We start from the raw sequence: 12,849 nt of genomic DNA on the forward strand, positions 1-12,849 counted from the left end.
ACTTTGAATATGACATTTCACTGGCCTGTAGAATTTCTGTTGAAGAAATCTGCTGATAATCTGTTGGGGGTTCCTTTGTAGGTTATGTTCTTCCTCCCCCCTAAACCCCCCCAGTTGCCTTTAAGAGTCTTTCTTTATCATCAGTTTTTGACAGCTTCATGATAATATGTCTTGAAGAGGGTCTTCCAGCATTCAGATAGTAAGGTGACCTATTAGCTTTGTGGACCTATTAGCTTTGTCTAGTTCTTTCCTCAGGTTTGGGAAGTTCTCAGCTACTGTTTCTTTAAGTAACCCTTCTGTCCCCCTCTCCTTCTCTTCTCCTTCTGGTATACCCATTATTCTTATGTTGGGTCCCCTAGTGGAGTCTGATAGCTCTTGTAGGGTTTCTTCGCTTCTTAAAAATCTTAGTTCTCTCTCTTCTTCCACCTGAACTGTTTCTGGATTCTGATTTTCCTGCTCATCTATTCTCTCTTCCATCTGATCTGCTCTATTTTCAATACTTTCTAATGCATTCTTCATCTCATCTACTGAGTTCTTCAGCTCCAGAATTTCAATCTTCTTGGCAAAGTACTCCTTCTGTTAATTTTATTCCTGAGTTCATTAAATTGCCTTTCTGAGTCTTCTTGAGGCTTGCTGAATTGCTTCATAACAGCTACTTTGAGTTCTCTATCAGTTAGATCCTAATCTTCTGTGACTTGGAGATTGGTTGCTGGAGAACTGTCATTTTCTTTTGGTGATACTGTATTACTGTGATTTTTCATGGTGTTTGATGAGATGTGCCTCTGCTGGCGCATTTGAAGTAGTGAATACCTTTCTCATTTAGGTAAAGTTTGGTTTACTTTGATTTTAACAGTTCAACAGGTTGGGAATTAAAGGCCTTTCTTTTGTTTTCCAGCAGGTGGCGATATAGCACAGATTTCCCGCCCCCCACCCCCACCCTCTTTCTTCCCTAAGAGCTTTATGGCTGTATTTGGGAGCACACACGTTCCACCCTCCACCTGCTCTTCTGGAGGGGTCACTGAGGCTGTCATAGTTACTTGGGTACGAGCATCATCATCAGCGCTGAGGTTGCCAGGGTTGCTGGGGCTGCTGCCAGGGGTCCAGGGGTCACAGGGGCTGCTGCTGCCTGGGGTTGCTGGGGATACCTTCGTCTCTGGGGCCACTGCCACTGCCAAGGTCACTGGGGTTACAGGCACCACTGCTGCTGCTACCCCCATTCTGCTGCAGCTCTCTTGGTTTTGCCTCCTCCACAAGGTCCAAGCCACCCACCTTCAGAAGTAAAGATGTTAGCTTCTCTCTGGAGTCCGGTCTGCTGTGCAGAGGAACCCCTGTTGGGCTATGGATGCCCTACTTGTTGTAAATTAAAGGGGAGAAACAAAGGGAATGACTCACGCTGTCATGATGCTGACATCACTCCCCTCCCCAAATTTCTTAAAAATTCATGCAGATTTTGTATTTTAGTATATATGCTGCCGAAGTGAGCACCAGATTTTGTATTTTGTTCATAATATAAAAATAATGTCACAAATTGCTTACCGTCAGCTAAAGTAAAGTTCTAGCCAGAGACTGGTGCTGTGGCTCTATGTATCCCCGCCCAGCACATCACCAGCCCCAGGGGATGAAAATCCCACTTCGGGAAGCGTGGGGCTAACGCGAGCCTGTCCTCCTGCTCATCAGTGCGTAGTGATCTGGGCGAATGACCAGACCAGGCCCCCACCCAACTGGTGTTACCTGCTTGCAGATACTAGGGAGGCAAGCCTGTTATAACTTGCCTCTTCCTGACCACTCAGTTGTACTAATTTTTTATTTTCCAGTCACGTTGACATCTTAATACAACATTGACATACTTTTAAAAAAAAGTTATTGCATTTTTTATTGCAAAAATCATATTTATTATGGAATAATTGAAATCTAGACCCTGAAGAGGAAAATAAAAATCCTTTATAATCTTCCATGAATAGAAAATCCCTGGTGATATTTTGTGGATTCCTGCCAGTTTAATATACAAATGCAAAGTATAAAGACAGATTTAAGAATGAAATTAAGATCATAAAATATATCCACTTTTGTGGCCCTGCTTCAAATGTATTTTTGCTATTATATTATTAACATTTCCTGTTATAATTAAATATTCCTCTATGCTGTAATTTTTATTAGTCTTATTAAATAGCCATTCCATAATTTATTTACTCCTTTTCTTAGACATACATGGACGGCTGTTTCTAAGTTTCGAAGTTCCAAATGAACATAATTTTATATATATCTTTGTATTTCTGTTTATTTCCTTAGGCAGAATTTCTTTTCTTTTTTTTTTTTTAAGACTTTATTTATTTATTTGTTTGAGAGAGAGACTACTGGCATGCACGAGTGCAAGTGGGGGGAAGGGCAGAAGGGGAGGGAGAGGGAAAGAATCTCCAGCAAACTCTGCACTGAGCACACAGCCTGATGTGGGGCTTGATCTCAGGACCCCAAGATCATGACCTGAGCCAAAACCAAGAGTCTAATGCTCAACCGACTGAGCCACCCAGGTGCCCTAGGCAGAATTTCTAAAAGGGGGAATTTAGGGTAAAAAGGAATGAATGTTTGAAGATTCTTGATCCATATTCCTATGCTTCTACTCTTTATAGAGATTGTTAACAATTTATTTTTTTACCAACAATGTGTAAGAATTCCACAGTCAACCCTCGTGGGTCAAGATTTAGAATCATACATTTTAAAAACTAATTTTGCCAATTTGGTGGGCAAAAATGGTACCTTGTTGTTTTGAGTTATATATTTTTCCATGGCCAGTAGAGTTTATCTTTTTGCAACCTTATTGATCATTTGTATTGTTTCTTTATGAATAGTTTAGCAAAGCACCAAGCCCCAAAGATATTATCCTTTGCCTATCTTTTTCTTTCATCTTCTTTTTATTGATTTGTTAGAGCTCTTTCTATATTAAGGATCTTAGCCAAATTTCTGTCATTTATATTACATATATATTTACTTAATCTTTTCTTTTATATATTGCATTTTGGCTTGCAGAAAATTTCCCACTATATTGCATAAACCTATTATTTTTTGCAAATACATAATTTAACTACCACATAAAACAATGTACTGATTTACAAATACTGCCTTTCTGCACTCATAGCTCATTGAACAATTTTACCCAAACTATTCACAAACATCTTTGACAGTTGTGTTTGTCCTCACTAGATCACTGGTTACCTTTTGAGTCACCTAGCAGTTTTTCTGGGCTCATTGTGGTAGTCACCGGTGCTATATGGCATATATTTCTAGCTGTCCACTGTCTGGGTCCATGATCCCTTTGTGGTTGGGTGGGGTCTTGTAAACCATGTTAATGAATGAGGTTTGAGTGGGAGTGGCTGATACATAGTGTCATTTCTAGGCTGAACCATTTACTAGTCAGTTCCAGATGCTGCAGAACACCCTCTTTCCCTCTGCACAGTGATTAGCAATGTCCCAGATTTAAGCTCTGTTCCCCGAGAAACTGTGATAAGCAGAGCCCCCTACTGGCCATGGTGATGTGTAGCTGAATGAGAAATCAACCTTTGTGGTTTGCAGCTTCTGAGCTTTGGGGGCTCTTTGTTACCACAGCATAATGTAGCCTCTCCTGACTGATACAATTCATCATGTTCACTTCCATTTGCCTTCTAGCAGATATAGCATTAAAAGAAATCTGTGTAATGTAGTCCCTGGAATTTTTATCCCAAGCCACAAGTAGCCATCTGTATAATATTAGAGCAGCTGCTGTTTTCATTTTTCCTGAAATGTGTATTCTTATTCTTGACAACTTATCCACCTACTGAATTGCTTTTTATTTTGGGGGATGAATAAAAACCTTCTAATCTGAAAAATGTTAAGCACAACAGAAGTAGAGTGAATACTATAATGAATCCCCATGGACCCATTGCTGAGCTTTAACAATGACCAGACCTGCAGAAATTTTGAAAGGTTTTATGTAGTAATATTTATTACTTATTTTGGTAAATATTTTCCCCTTTGCTTTTATGCTTAGAAAGTCCCTCTCTGTCACAATATCAGTGATTGAATTATATTTCCATACAGCTATTTAATGTGTTCATTATTTATCACTTCTATTCTTTTCTGTACTCAGTGTTGGAGGTGGTGGTAATGCACAAAAGTCCTTCAATGGGGACGATGGGTCAATGGATCCTCCTGTAAAGAGCTAGGCTTACTTTCAGAGAGCTACTCGCGACACCTATAGGAGAAAGGGGTTGGCCCCAGTTTATGTTCCTTCAAAACCAGACACTGAGATAAGGACCAGGGAGTAGTAGTTAATTTGGGGGGAGGTGATTGCAGGAAGCATATGTTAGGGGCGGGGGAACATGAAACGGGGAAGGGAGAAAAGCCAACCAAGTGTGAGCTGATGAGCAGGTTCTCCCTGTGGGAGCTGGGGTCAGTCTCTCTGGAGAGCCCCTGTGACCTGGCCACCAGGACAGTGCAGCTGGGCGGTTGCCCCTTGGGTGTTAACTCCTCACGGCTGGGGCTGTGTGTGCACTGGGGAGCACACTCCAGCGATGCCTCGCAGGTCCTCACACAGAGGAGCGGTGAGAGGCTGGCTGGCTGGTGAGCAGGATGCCACGGCACCAGGACCACAGCGTCCGCCTTGTGTCCCCATCAGGTTCCCCCGGGAGTTCAAGAGTGCGCTGGGGGTGTCACAGTCTCCAGAAAAGCCAAACAGAGGACGATACATTGCCCTTGGCTTCTGATTATATCCTTCACTCAAGGCTACGTTTAATGGCGCCTACCGTAGTCACCTCTAATTACTACCTGTTTTGCCACGTCTACACTCTGGAGGGAAGACCCTTACGCAATGCTGTCTCATTTCTAGCAGGATCCAAACACACCATGATGAACCTTTCTGATGTCACGGGAGTTGGTGAAGGGTTTACATTCATGTCAATCCCTCAAGCTGGTTGGGGTTTTCTCTGGGTTTGGGTTCACCACCACCAACACGGCCACAGGGAGAGTGACCGAATGTCGGCGGTTTGCCCGGATTGGGGGGTTCCTTGGAAGTGGGACTTTCAGTGCTAAAAATGGGAAACCAAGATGGTTGGCCATCCCACCTCAGGCTGGCCAGCACTTGAGAGGAATCACCCAAAAGCCACCAACCAGCCTTTTCTTCCATTTCTCTTTATCACAAATGAAAGGAGGGACTGTAACTGCAACCATCATTTCAGACTGAATCGCAGACTCCACACTTTGGCAGCTCCTGCCCAGTTGTGAACCTTTGCTTGGTTTCAGAGCATAAATCAGGGCTCATGGGAGTGTTCCTGGGAGCTCCTTGGCAGGAGACATCCATTGCCTGCCAGAAGCCCCGGCACTCACTGCCACCATGTCAGACCCACTGCTCTGATTAAATTCCAGCAGGCTGCACTAACGCTTTGCTTCACCAATGCCCAATTCATCACTGTCTCCCTGGGCAGCCCGCTGCCCCCTTGCCTGCAAGGTGCCTTTCGAGCCATCATTTTGCAAGTGATCCCTCTTTCGTACATTCCAGCCCGAAGAGCTGGGATCCATGCTTCTGCCCTGCTCAATCCCGCAGGGACTGCCTGATAAACAATCAATGCTCTGTCTCACCTGTGCCTCAGCTTGTGCCTGGCTTGTCTTTAAATATCCCTGAGATGCTCTTTCCAGTAGCAACCCTGAACCATGATTAATAAGAGGTTGGGGTATAGAAATCAGAGCCAACCACAGACGAACCACGGTTGCCCTGGGTAGCTGTACTTCCTCAAGGTGTGGAAAGAAGTTCATGAACCAGCTGTCACTTTTAAGGCCCTCTAGTGTTGTCTGAATGCCCCTTCTGGTTGTCAGGGCAACATCAGACCCTGTGATCCTACAACACGTGGGCTCTGTTACTCCACCAGTCTCTGCAAGGCCTGCGTCTTTCTGACCAGCAAACACATCACCCTACTGGTCCTTTATTACCCAGATAGCAAAGACTCTAATCCTCAGATTAGGTTTTCTCAAACTGCACTCTGGAGACTGTAGTAGGCGGCAGTGGGTGTAAGCCCACATCCCTTAGACCTTCCATGCACTGGGCATTTCCAAATGCCAGCATAGGCCTCTCTTTGTAGAAGGGCTTTCTCCCAAGAGCCTGTTCTGCACACCTGCCCCTGGGCCAAAAGTGCTGTGGCATTTATGTTGACCATGACTTTTACCCCAGCTCCCTTGCCATTGGCAGGGATGACTCCAGGGCGTGTTCTGCATGGTTTTCCAGTTTCCCAGTGGGATTAAGCTCCAGTTGTTCACAGTGGTAGCTGGCTTGGTAACACAACCTTTACTGGCCCCTTTCTTCCCTGTCATACCTCCCCCTTCACTACTGGTGTTCCCTTTGGCTCCCAAAGCAACTACATGAACTCAATCCTTGTCTCAGGGTCTGCTTTTACGGGATCCCAAACTAAGAAAGACGTCAGTTATTGGATATCTCATAATTCAGGGATCTATGACTGTCACCTTCTTCCCATATAAAATGTGAGAAATGCTTTTATTGTATGGTCAACATGTAGACTATAAAGAGGAAAAAACAAATAAAGGGAAAAAAGTTTCCTTTCCTTTTCTCTTCTCTGCTCCTTGCTGCCTCCCTTAAGTGTTTACTGAACAAATATAGGAAATGCAAACTCAAATCTGTAAGGAGCTGGGTAGGTGATGTTTATGTGCAAAACAGAGGTCAACAATTGGGAGTGGTGGGGTCTGTGGCAAACAGCACATCCCCAGAAAGGTCCTTCAGCCTTCTTTTCCTCTTCCTCTTCCTTTATCATTGCTATGTCGGTCAAACAAAACCTACCCACAGGATGCTAAAATTCAAAGACAAGCGTAAGACCTACCTTTGTGTACTAGGTAATTATCTGACTCTTGTTTAGGTGGAGCTACGTTTCCGAGGTGGGCTTCCCTTTAGAGTAGACCAGATAACTGAGAGGAAATCTCTGCTCGTGTATAATACACCATCATGCACGAGATTCTACAATTCTGTCCAAAAAAATGTCACCTTGAAACAAGGAAAGAACCATTCCCACAGCTTGGGGGAAAGTCGAATGAGAAATCATGTATTTTTCATCATACTCACTTCACTTTCTAAAATATTTACACGCTGTCATCTGAAGATAAGTCATAACAATTTTTCTCTTCAAGTTCTGGCACAGTTGGCATGCTTTCCAGAACAATCACACTTGAAAGGGCCTTTCTAGTTGTAGCAGGGGAGGCTACAGATGGAGGAGAGAGAAATACCCGGACTTGAGATGTGGGGAACGGTTCAGAAGTCCATGGAAAATGACAGGAGCCACTTGGGAATGTGCTGCATTGAATGCCATGTGCGTTGTAAATTCAGACTGAGGGCAGATGTCACCTACATGTCTCTCTTTTGGCCTTGGGTGTCAAAAACATGCTTCTCAGTGGAAATCCCTGTCTGCTGGGGAAGGAGGACATCTGCCAAGTGTTCCCAGGGTATTGTTACCTGGTCCTGGGTCCTTGGACGTGCAACCGTTTCTCTCCAGCCACACAGTGAACAATGCAATAAGCAAACAAGCTGTTTGTGTGTCTAAAGTTTCATCCTAAAAACTCCAGAGGGTTGAGGCACTGAAATGGGGCGGTGGCACCACCTCTTACCCCCACCTGCCGATCCTGTGGGTAAGTCCCTCTGTAAACGGTACTGTGCCTTTCAAATGTCAGGGGCCCCCTGTGGCTGTCTCAGATGGGCTGATGCTGATGGCATCATGGGAATTGTTGCAAGCCTCTCCTTTGAGGAATGATGTTAGAGAGTGAAGGAAGGCTGCTCCTCGAGGTGCCAGGTGAGAATAAGTTGTAAGTGGATCAATGCTCAGCTATCTTAGTTATCTGAGAGGGAGCCAGTTGACATCAAGGGTAACTGAAAAAGTGACCATGTTGTTTCTGCACTGCTGGAGTCTGGCCAAATCTCTATTCTAACGCTGGAAGGTGCATGGTTTTCTAGGGCTGCTGTAACAAAGTATGACCACAGAAATATATTGTATATTGTATATATAGCTGTTCTGGAAGGTCGAAGTCAAGGTGTAGGCAGGGTTGGTTCCTTCTGAAGGCTGGGAGGGAGAATCTGTCCCATGCCTCTCCCCCAGCTGCTGGGGGTTTCCTTGGCTTGTAGAGGCATCATCCTGATCTCTGCCTTCATGTTCTCTGGCCATTGTTCCTGTGTGTCTGTGTCCAAATTACCTTTTTTAATAGAGACACCAGTCATATCAGATTAGGAGCCCACCCTGCTCCAGAATGACCTCGTCTTAATTAATTACACCTGCAATGGCCCTATTTCCAGATAAGGTCACATTCTGAGATGGGGGGAGGGTTAGGATTTCAACATATGAATTTTGGTGGGGGGGAACACAATTCCACCCATAACAGAGGAGAAGCATATGGTGTTATATTTCTACTGAGACTTCTGAAAGAATTCAACAGTTCAGAAGAAACTTCTCCTTCAGAGCTCTACAAAGCTGTGCGAGGGTGCCAACTGCCACTTGATGTTACCAGAATGGAAAAGAAAGGGGCTCTGTTAGCAACCTTCAGACTGACTTCTGACCCTTCAAGTTCTAAACTTGTCCAATGGAACCACATTTGCTAGTTTTGGAACCTACCAGAGAGAGAAGTGTCTCCCCTAGTTTGGGGCCAAGATTCCCCCTCAAGCTTGGGGGTGCTGGGGGAGATGGCAGTTGGAGTAGAGCCTGACAGGTTGTGACAAACGAGGCTGCTGATGGGGTCCCGTCCATGCAGAAGTAGCAAATGAACATAAGCCCCAAGGAAGAGGAACAATGGATTCAGAGAGGGACACACAAAGCCAGTGAGAGACAGGCACGAGACAACAGCCAAGCCCTGTGATTGTGGGAGCCCCATGGGGATACCCACACACTCTGTGGCCAGAGTCCTGCAGCCATGTTGGATCCAGAACGTTTGTCTGGTCCCAGCTTGTATGAAGTCCTGCTCGAATCCATCCCATTGCCCTAGTCCTTCCTCGTGCATCCCTACAAGAAACCCCTTAGGTTGAGCCACCCGGGCCTCTGCTCCTGCAGCTCAGAGACAAACCAGAGTGTCCGGCTTGGTCATCAATCCCTTCAAGGCACCACCCGGAAGGGGACGCACAGTGCCGTCCCAGAAAATGAGTCACTTCTACTGCTCTTTCCTAGTCACTGGGGGATTTTTAAAACCACATTATCTTGTGGTCTTAGTATCTTAGGCTTACGAGATATGTATTCTAGAAATCATTTAGAGCAGCACCTCTCAAACTTGAGTGCGACCTTGTTAAAATGCAGACTCTGATACATCAGGTGGGTGGATGGGGCTGAGGCTCTGCATTTCTCACAAACTTGTGGGTGGGCCAGTGGCCACACTGTGAGAACCATTGATGGGGACTATTTTACTGAAGAAGAAAGTGAGGCACGGAGAAACTAAGTGACTAGTCCTAAGTTCTGTGGCCAACAAGGGACAGGGATTGAGGTGAGAACTGGGATCTCTCATAGAAATAGAGAGTTACCAGGGGCTGGGGGCTGAGGGGTAAACAGGACTGGGGAGACTGTATTTAGGTTCCAGTTATAATATGAGTAAGTTGTGGGATTTAACAGTGACAGTAGTTAAAAATAAAACAAAACGCAATGTTGGCATCTTGTAACACTTTAAAACAACAACAAAAAATAGCCTTCAGTTGTCCACTCTAATTTTCTTTAATATTTTTACCTTTCTAAGCTACTGTTGAGTTTGGGATGTTTTATACACATACCTATTTTAGTGATATAAATGTATAAGTAATAAGTTCATGTGTATTTCACATAGACTGTAAATAACTTAAACATAAACAGAACAGATGCATTTTGCAGTTCACTTATAATAGTGCTAGTTTATATATCCAAACATGGCTATAACCATTTCATCCATTTGAAATTGGTCAAAACCCAAGAGGTAAACTTTCTAAAAATTCCTAAAATGCACTTCCAAAAGTGCACATCTACCACACCTGACATACTTGTCTTTCCCTCACTTAGGACCTGGTGACTTACTCCATGCACCATTGTTGTAATCTTGGGAAATGTGATTCCCATGTCCACGGCTGATTAGACAAGCAAACTCAAAGCACAGAAAGGGCATCACTGTCACCTGAAGGCAAGTCTAAATAAGACAAAATGACTAAGTCCTCTGAGTGGTTGGTGTTGTGGCACCAATGGTGAGTAATTAGGCACATCCTAAGGGCACTGGAAGACACAACAGTCTGGCAATTCAAGTCTGGAGTCTTCCACCTGAGGTCCAGGACTCTTGGAGCCGACACCAGCTATCCCCACCGTGCCCTGTCTGAGTTCTTGACCCACAGAATCCACAAGCCTAGTAAAACACTACGCTTTACACCACAAAGTTTTGGGGAGATTGGTCAAGTTTCCATAATGACCTGGATAAACACCAACCCTTCCAGGCGCACTTCCCAGTGCCAAACACTGGCGTATTTATCTCATTGACACGTTACAATGATCCCAGGAGAAATGTATGATTATCACCACTGTACAGGCAGAAAACAGTGGCGCAGGGAGGTCAAGTCATTTGTGGATACACCCAGACATTGAGTGCCCTAAATGGGACCTGAACCCAGAAGACTCTGATCCCGGGGCCTAGCTCATGTCTTATGGGAGATGACCCCTGCCCTGAGATGGTAGGGAGGGTACTTCTTTCCTCGAGCATGGGCCGCTCACTGGCTACCTTCCCTTTGGGGGCTCTGCCTTGGTCTCTTTTCCTTGGCTCTCTCCATTCCTGGGCTAATCTCAGGGATGGGCAGCCTCAAAAACCGGGGGCTCATACATGGCTCATAGCCCCTTCCGCACCCAGGCCCCACTGCCTGGGGGCTGCTCCCAGCTGAGGTGTGGCACAGTGGGGGTGCTAGCAGAGGCGGAAGGGTGACCCTCCTTCCTCCCTGCTCCTTCGCCTGGATCGAGCCAGCATCACTGTCTGAAGGCACCCCTGCCACCTCCTGCCCCCTCCTCTTCGCCCTTTAAAGGAGTCCGCTCCAATAAATGGCCCCACTAACCCTGTTTGGGGGTCCATTTCTCGGAGGCCCTGAGCTAAAGCACAGGGTGACAGCCCCACCTCTGCCTCCTTCCCTGCCCCTTACTTCATTCTCATCACCTCCTCTGGATACCTCCCACCCCCAGCGCCCCCCGCTTCAGCCCCTAGGTCCTGAACCTGGTGTCCGCAGCCAAGCCCTTACCTTGTTGACGCCGTCGGCCATGGCCTGAAGCGTGAGCTCGCGGGGCCCGTCCACAGTCTTCCCGTTGTCCGTCGGGCCCCAGCTGGCACTGTAGATGTCGATCAGCTGGGGCATGTGGCTGATAGAAGAGGCCTCGATGATGTCCGTCATGAACGGCTGGTCCAGCATCCGGATACCTGTGGTGCGGGCAGGGAAACACCACGTTTTGGTCGCCCAGTGCACTGCACACGGGGTGGGGGGTGGGTGACGAGGGCTCAGGTCCTGGGTATGGTTGGAGGGTCTGCCCCCAGGTGTCCTGGGGGACGCTGCAGAATCCCGAGTCCAACCTCAGGCTGGGTGGGCTCCACCTTCAGAGGATGAAGAAGGACTCACAGACCGTCCCGCTCGATCCTTTTTGGACTCCACCCACGCCTTTCGTTATGTAACTATTTGAAGAAGTTGTCCCCCACCCCCGCGTGCAAACTTGACTAGAATTTCTAATGGAGAGAGACCACCTTTGTGGTCTGAAGAGATTCCTGGATAAGTCTTTCTAAGTGGAAGCTCAGCCTTCAGTGATTGGGTATTGACGGGGGTGGGGGCGGGGGGGGGGCAGTTTCAGAGGAGAAATAAACCCACTGTCAGGACAGTGGGGGGGGGATGAAATTGATATTAAATATTTCAGAGTAAATCCTAGAGATTAGGGGGCAGAGAGAGGGGCAGGAACAGTGCAAAGATCCGGGGAGTCAGGAAAAGAGGACTCCAAGTTGCATGATAGCTGAGAAGGGGCTTTGGGGAGGACAGAAATGCAGAATGGGCCCTTCTGAAATATATTAGTAATGGGGTGCATGATACAGCCCCCTCCTCTTTCTCCCCTATGTCACCTTTGTAAAGTTTGTGCTCTTCCAACAACTTGTAGGAGTGACTCCTTGTTGGGACATTGAAGAGGAGCGGAGTGCTGCAGTCCACGATTGTGTGGGTAAACCTGAGCTGCACACGGGGATGCACAAGGGGGCACACTTGTGGGCACCCATAGTTCACATCGCCGTCTGACTGTCCCTAACAAGTCTCTCCAGAGTTAGCGCAGTAGCAGCCAATGAGATGGGCACTTGGTCCCTCTATTACTACTCTCCAGACATTGCTGTTGGGGGCCATATTGTCCTCTGCTTCATACACTTTCTTTTGTGGTAAGGACCCTAGAATGTTAGAGCAGCTGACCAAGTCTTTCTTTCCACGGGAGTTATGAAGTGAAGGGACTGGGCTCTACACAGTCAAAACTTGGATCCTGACACCTCTTAACTATATTTACCATGGCCAAAGGACACTAGGACACAAGCATCACTCTCTAACGTGGCATGCAAGTCCATTTAAATAAGGACAAGCCAGGTTCTTGCAGGGCTTGTGAAATTGACACGAAACTGTCTTCTCTTGAAGGGTCTCTCCTTCCTCCTCAGTGTCCCATAGCCCACTCCTTGTGCCTGCATACACCTTCTCCCAATGCTCATCTTTCTCTGACTAACCTATGTGTTCAGGAGGCATTTCCCCAGCAGTCTTTCTGGATCCAGTTCCCCGGCATCCCCCCACCCCCACCCCTTCCAGCACCATACTTTGGGCCTTCTAGTAGTATAATTGCTTACTTG

The 12,849-nt window shown here is 46.4% G+C and overlaps 1 protein-coding gene across 1 annotated transcript in view; it reads right to left on the reverse strand.

Moving 5' to 3' along the window:
• The window catches only part of PCSK2 (proprotein convertase subtilisin/kexin type 2), a 271,902-nt gene that overhangs the window by 28,227 nt on the left and 230,826 nt on the right, over window positions 1–12,849 (reverse strand). The window contains exon 8 of the mRNA XM_036120511.2: window positions 11,234–11,409. Within this exon, the coding sequence (XP_035976404.1) occupies window positions 11,234–11,409 (176 nt within the window). The remainder of the gene's footprint in view (window positions 1–11,233; window positions 11,410–12,849) is intronic.

The sequence above is a fragment of the Halichoerus grypus genome, chromosome 10, assembly GCF_964656455.1.
Source record: "Halichoerus grypus chromosome 10, mHalGry1.hap1.1, whole genome shotgun sequence".
Classification (NCBI taxonomy): domain Eukaryota; kingdom Metazoa; phylum Chordata; class Mammalia; order Carnivora; family Phocidae; genus Halichoerus; species Halichoerus grypus.